The sequence below is a fragment of the Thamnophis sirtalis genome, unplaced genomic scaffold, assembly GCF_051295495.1.
Source record: "Thamnophis sirtalis isolate CommonGarterSnake01/CBP01778 unplaced genomic scaffold, rThaSir2_p1.2 scaffold_14, whole genome shotgun sequence".
Lineage (NCBI taxonomy): Eukaryota > Metazoa > Chordata > Lepidosauria > Squamata > Natricidae > Thamnophis > Thamnophis sirtalis.
Window position 1 is genome coordinate 11,980,083 of NW_028261394.1, and position 5,469 is coordinate 11,985,551.

Genomic DNA, 5,469 nt, shown 5'->3' on the forward strand with positions numbered 1-5,469 from the left:
ATTAACATCTGGTTCGTCCGCACTGGTCCAAACATGCTGAATCTCATTCCTGGGGCTAACAGTTAGTTGAGAAGATTCCTTTGAGTAGACACGAAGAGCACTAAATCAGTTTAATTGAATCTTCACCTGTAGACTTGGTCTTTGCATCCGATACTGACCACCTTATTTTAAGAGTTTCCTTCTTCTGTTTCCTCACGGTGTAGTTACAGCTCCTACTGGAATTCTGGAAGGAACTCTACCGCCTCAGGACCTCGGGAAGCCTTGCTGTTGCCAAGAATCCAGCGATGACGAGAGCCTCCCCCAGGAAGGATGTCAGTACGTCTTCAAGGATTATGACCATCCCAACGAGGAGAGGGCGTTCATCATCATCCAAGCCTCTCCCGGGGAAGCCAGCTCCGGCTACGCCTCGGTCAACAGTACCAGCCCTCCTTCCGCTACCGACGGCAACTTCAGCACATTTCTCAAAGCCAGTTCAGGGCAACCACTGAGGCTGGCGAAGGATCAAATCCTACCGCTGCCTTTGCACTCACAATCATGTTTACCTCCCACCAATGGCCGGTCGAGCCGGAGACAAGCCAAGCGGAAGAACGTAACGCCGTACGGTGAAGAAGAGAAGAACCGCTTGGGTTTCTTAAGCCTTTGAAGGCTGTGAGAGGCGAGGGTTGTTGAAGCTTGAATCCTTAGTAGAGGCTTGTTTCTCAGAACATCAGAATCCTTCAAAGCAAAATGAGCGAGAATGAGATCTGGTTGTACCAAGTATCTTGGATGTTGCGTGTCATGCTTCCCATGGTAGTTCCTGGCTCCCCTAACACAACGGTCAGCTTCTTTTGAGGTGGCCGCCCTCGTCTACATCCCATCACGGTAGCCAAATCACAAGTGAAGGTGCTAAGACATGTAACACAGAGGTCCTATCTTACATGGAAGTCCTCCAAGACCAAACCGTAGTCTTTTTCCAGAAGACGTTGGGTTTCCTTGTGTGCCAGATAAGGTTAATCAAGTCCATCTTGGTTCACGTTCCACATCATACAGGCTCCATGTTTCGCCTCGGTCTTTTTATTCAGAAGAAATCCTCTGTGAATTTATCTCTCTTTCCTTTGCTCTTAGAGCAACTTCTCCATTAAAAGACCAGATTAGGGACAAACACACACACACACACACTAAAATGGATCCTTGGCCATCTTCTGAAATATAAACATCTCATTGATGGATCTTCTCTGCGGAGGTTAATAAAAGTAGGCCGGATATTGTAATCTCGACCTCATCTTGAGAAGGTGTGGAGCAGTGTTTCCTTGGCAGCTTGGAACTTATCTGGTCTTATTTTGAGGAAGGAGGGATACTACCTCATTTTAAACTCTTGGTTATATCTCAAACTGCTTTTTCTAATGGGACCCCTTTCTCCAAGTTGGGGAGCTACTCTATCTTGAGGGTGCCAGGTTAGGGAATGATGGTCTGGAACAACATTTCTCAACCTCCGCCATTTTAAAACGGGTGGACTTCAACTCCCAGAAGCGGGCTGGGGAATTCTGGGAGTTGAAGTCCACCCGTTTTAAAATGGCGGAGGTTGAGAAACACTGCCTTGTAACCGGATTCTGCCGTTCATTGAAGACTACACTGTCGTTGTTTACCAACTCCCCCCCCCCCTTCCGATGTATTTGATGATGTTTCTTGCCTCTCTGTTCAAAATGATCAACTTGTGGACTAGTATCATAAAAGTTATTTTGCAAATGCCTCTCCTATCCCTTACGGTTTCCTAACATTCTTTTCCAAAATGTTCCTTTCTGTCATTGTGTTATTTCCTTCTTTGCTTGCTCCTTACTTTCTCTGATTTTACTTATTCCTTTCCTTCCAAAAAAAATGCAAGCCCAGGGCCAACACAACTGTGATGACAACAGTGTTAGATGGAGCAGGGGGGGGGGGCGAGGGTGGGAAACCCAGGCTTTGCAACTCAGGTTTGTTTGTTTATTTCTTCGTGTCAGAAACATCACAAGGCATGCTGTACGATATGAAATTTAAAAAATATTTTTTTTAAAAAAAAAACCCCAAGATTAAAAACATGTACAAATTAAACAGATCTTGTCTTGGAACTAGCAACATTAATTGTGTTCTGTCATGTTGCCATGAAGTCCTAAAGTATACACCACTGATAACGAACCTTTTTGGGACCGAGTACTTAAGCTGGACCGTAGCACCAAAATCCCAAACACTAGCTAGGCACGCTGGAAACCTGAAAACCAGTTGGCCAGCGCACGCATGCCTGTTTTTCGACCATTTTCAGGCCAAAAATGGCCTGTTTTGGGCCATTTGGGGGGCATTTTCTGGTGCCCCAGCACCCACAAAGGGCAGCTGGCGACAGCATGCATGCCCACAGAGTGCTCTCCGTGCCACCTCTGGCACGGGCCCCTTAGGTTCGACATCACGGGTATACACTGTTCGTGGCACAAAGGACAGCTATGCATATGTGGCGTCTGCATTTCACCACAATCGTAAAGAGCACAATCTTTGCGATTGTGAACTCGTTGATGGAAACGATGCCCGCGTTGATCAATTGGATACTGTAGGAATTTTGAAAAACCCTTTGAGGTGGGGGAGGGTGTCCATTCCATGGCAGAGCCCACAAGTTGTCAAATATGTAATTTGGCATTTTCAATGGGCTTGAACGAACTTGAAGAAACTAACCACTTTCTTTTCGAGTTGAATGATCACTGAAAAACAACCACCTTTACATGATCAGGAGACGTTGAAATAATGGTTTTTTTTTTTTGGGTTGTTATTTGATGTATTGTCTAATTGGGGCCTCGAGGGGAAAAATGTATATTTTTTTTCAATGAATTATGCCTCTATAAATTGTCTACCAAGATTTTTAAAGAGGCTTATGTTTGAAGCCTGCTTGAAATTGAGGAATATTGGACCCTAGTCAATGAGGTTTGTTTTTTTAAAAAAAAAAGAAATTAATGTTAATGTAAGTTCATGTTGGCTAGTGATTTTTTTACATATATAAAAATGAACTTTGTATGGAAACACCTGAGTCTTTATGATGCATCACTTTGAAGAGTTTCAATTTCTTAACAGGGTTGGGTGAATTCTAATCACAAAAGTTGTATTTTGTTGTTGATTGTAAAGTTGTGTCCAACCCATCACGATCCCATGGACAGCATTCCTCCAGGCCTTCCTGTCCTCTTGCATCCTCTGGAGTCCATTGAAGCTCACACCGACTGCTTCAGTGGCACCATCAATGCCACTTCCTTCTCTGCCGTCCCCTTCTTTTGTTCTCAGTCGTTCCCAACATGAGGCTCTTCTCCAGGGAGTCCTTCCTTCTCATTAGATGGCCAAAGTCTTTGAGTTTCCTCTTCAGGATCTGGCCTTCTAAAGAGCAGTCAGGGTTGATCTCCTCTAGGACTGACTGGTTGGATGGCCTTGCAGTCCAAGGGACTCGCAGGAGTCTTCTCCAGCACCAGAGTTCAAAGGCCTCCATTCTTTGGTGCTCAGCCTTCCTTATGGCCCAACTTTCACTTGATACAACTGGAGCCAGAAAGGTCAAGTTAAACTGGCATGCTTAACCATGCTCTGGTTCAATGGGTTTGCTTTATACAATGCTCACTTTATGGCCATCTGCATTTATGATGGCCACAGAATGGGTGCTTTACTTCCTTGTAAAGCAAAGACACAACCTTCAGCCATTGTAAATGGTCACATGCAAACACATCCCCATGATCGCATGACTGCATGTTGAATGCTTGGTAACTGGTCATCTTTATGACTGCAGCATTCTGAAATCCCATGACTGATCTTGCCAGCTTCCAGCAAATCGCCCATTGAAATGACTGGATATGCAGTTACGACCGGAGTGTTCATTTAATGACTACCCTGATAGCTAAAATCACTTTCAGTTCCATGAGTGCCTCAAAACCAACAACTGGGGACTTGTTTTTTCTGGTTGTAATTGTCATAAGTTATGGACCAAAAGTGGAATGATTATTCACATATCTTTCATATACACTGAGAGCTTATGCACCGAAGACAAATTCCTTGTGTGTCCAATCACACTTGGCCCATAAAGAATTCTATTCTATAAACCACTATAGTTGGGTCCGTGCAAGAATAAATCACAGCTAAGCAATTGTGTAATGGCTTGGTTGCAACTGAGTGTAATACTGAGTAGTAAAGGCTCAGCAATATATAGGATAAAGGTTCCCCTTCCCAACTAGGGTGCAGTGCTCATCTCTGTTTCAAAGCCAAAAGGCCAGTGCTGTCTGAAGACGTCTCCATGGTCATGTGGCTACTATGACTAAATATCAAAGGCGCACAGAACGCTGTTACCTCCCCACTAAGGGTGGTCCCTATTTTTTTTTCTACATGCTTTCAAACTGCTAGGTTGGCAGAAGCTGGGAAAAGTAACGGAAGCTCATTCGGTTATGTGGTGCTAGGGATTCGAACTGCCAAACTTCCAACCTTTCAAGTGATGACAAGCTCAGCATTTTAGCCACTGAGCCGCCACGTCCCTTTAGGAGGATACATGACCCTATATATGACTTTCAGGTTTAGTGGGGAATATCCTGCAATATGATGGACATACTGCCCCCTGGAGGTTTCCTGAAGTATTTGCAATAACCAAGTGAGCAACCAAGGCATTGTATGTCCCTTATGAATCGCTTCTAAGCAAGATGGGTAAATAGTAATAAATGATGCATGCATTGCTTTACTTTCCACAGTTGAGCTTTCAGTACCTCAAAGAGCCACCAGGGTGTGCTGTGTGCTATACGACACTACCAAAAAATCCATTACTTTGAACTATGGAGTCCTCAATACAATACCCATATTGCACTGCCCCGTTGGCTCACTGGGGTATTCCAGACCCTGGGTGGGGAAAATAGGGCAATATGTCAAAAGTACAGAATACGCTGACTTCCCTGATGGTTCCAGTTCACACAACCCAGGTTCCAAAGAGGAAAATAGGGCAATAGATCGTATTTATCTTATGAAATGGAAGATTGTGTTTAATTCTGGCATATGCCGCCCCTGGTGGCTCATAGGTATAACTGCAGGTTCAATGGGGAATCTAATGCAAACGCCTATATCGTGGGCAAAAAAGGATGAAAGAATATACCGTATGTTGTACGTTCATCGACTTGAGCTGTTTAAAAATAATAATAACATTGAGATTAAAAATTAAATAAAGTCAGGGCCGCCTCGGGGTTCGGTGACCGGCTTGGGTTTTAGTGAGGAAAATAGGAAAAATGCATCGTTCTGCCCCTAGTGGCTGACGGAGGTACTGCAGAGGCACAACTCGGCCTATAGGCCAAAGTCATGGCATCCATAAAGCATCATTGGGTACGGCTTGGTCCGTAGGGAAAACGCCCATCTATCTTGGAGGACCAGCTGCTCTCTATCATCCTAGACCTCTCCTCTTTCTCCCCCCCACCCCACGAGTTCTAAGTAGTTTTTCAAACTGCCGGGGGCGTAGCCAGGAAA

General features: G+C 44.6%; 1 protein-coding gene across 1 annotated transcript in view; it reads left to right on the forward strand.

Moving 5' to 3' along the window:
- CCNF (cyclin F) overlaps positions 1-1,079 on the forward strand; it is a 29,683-nt gene extending 28,604 nt beyond the window's left edge. Inside the window, exon 17 of the mRNA XM_087701748.1 lies at positions 204-1,079. Coding sequence (XP_087557874.1) covers positions 204-643 — 440 coding nt within the window. The 3' untranslated portion in view covers positions 644-1,079. The remainder of the gene's footprint in view (positions 1-203) is intronic.
- The last annotated feature ends 4,390 nt before the right edge of the window (positions 1,080-5,469 follow it).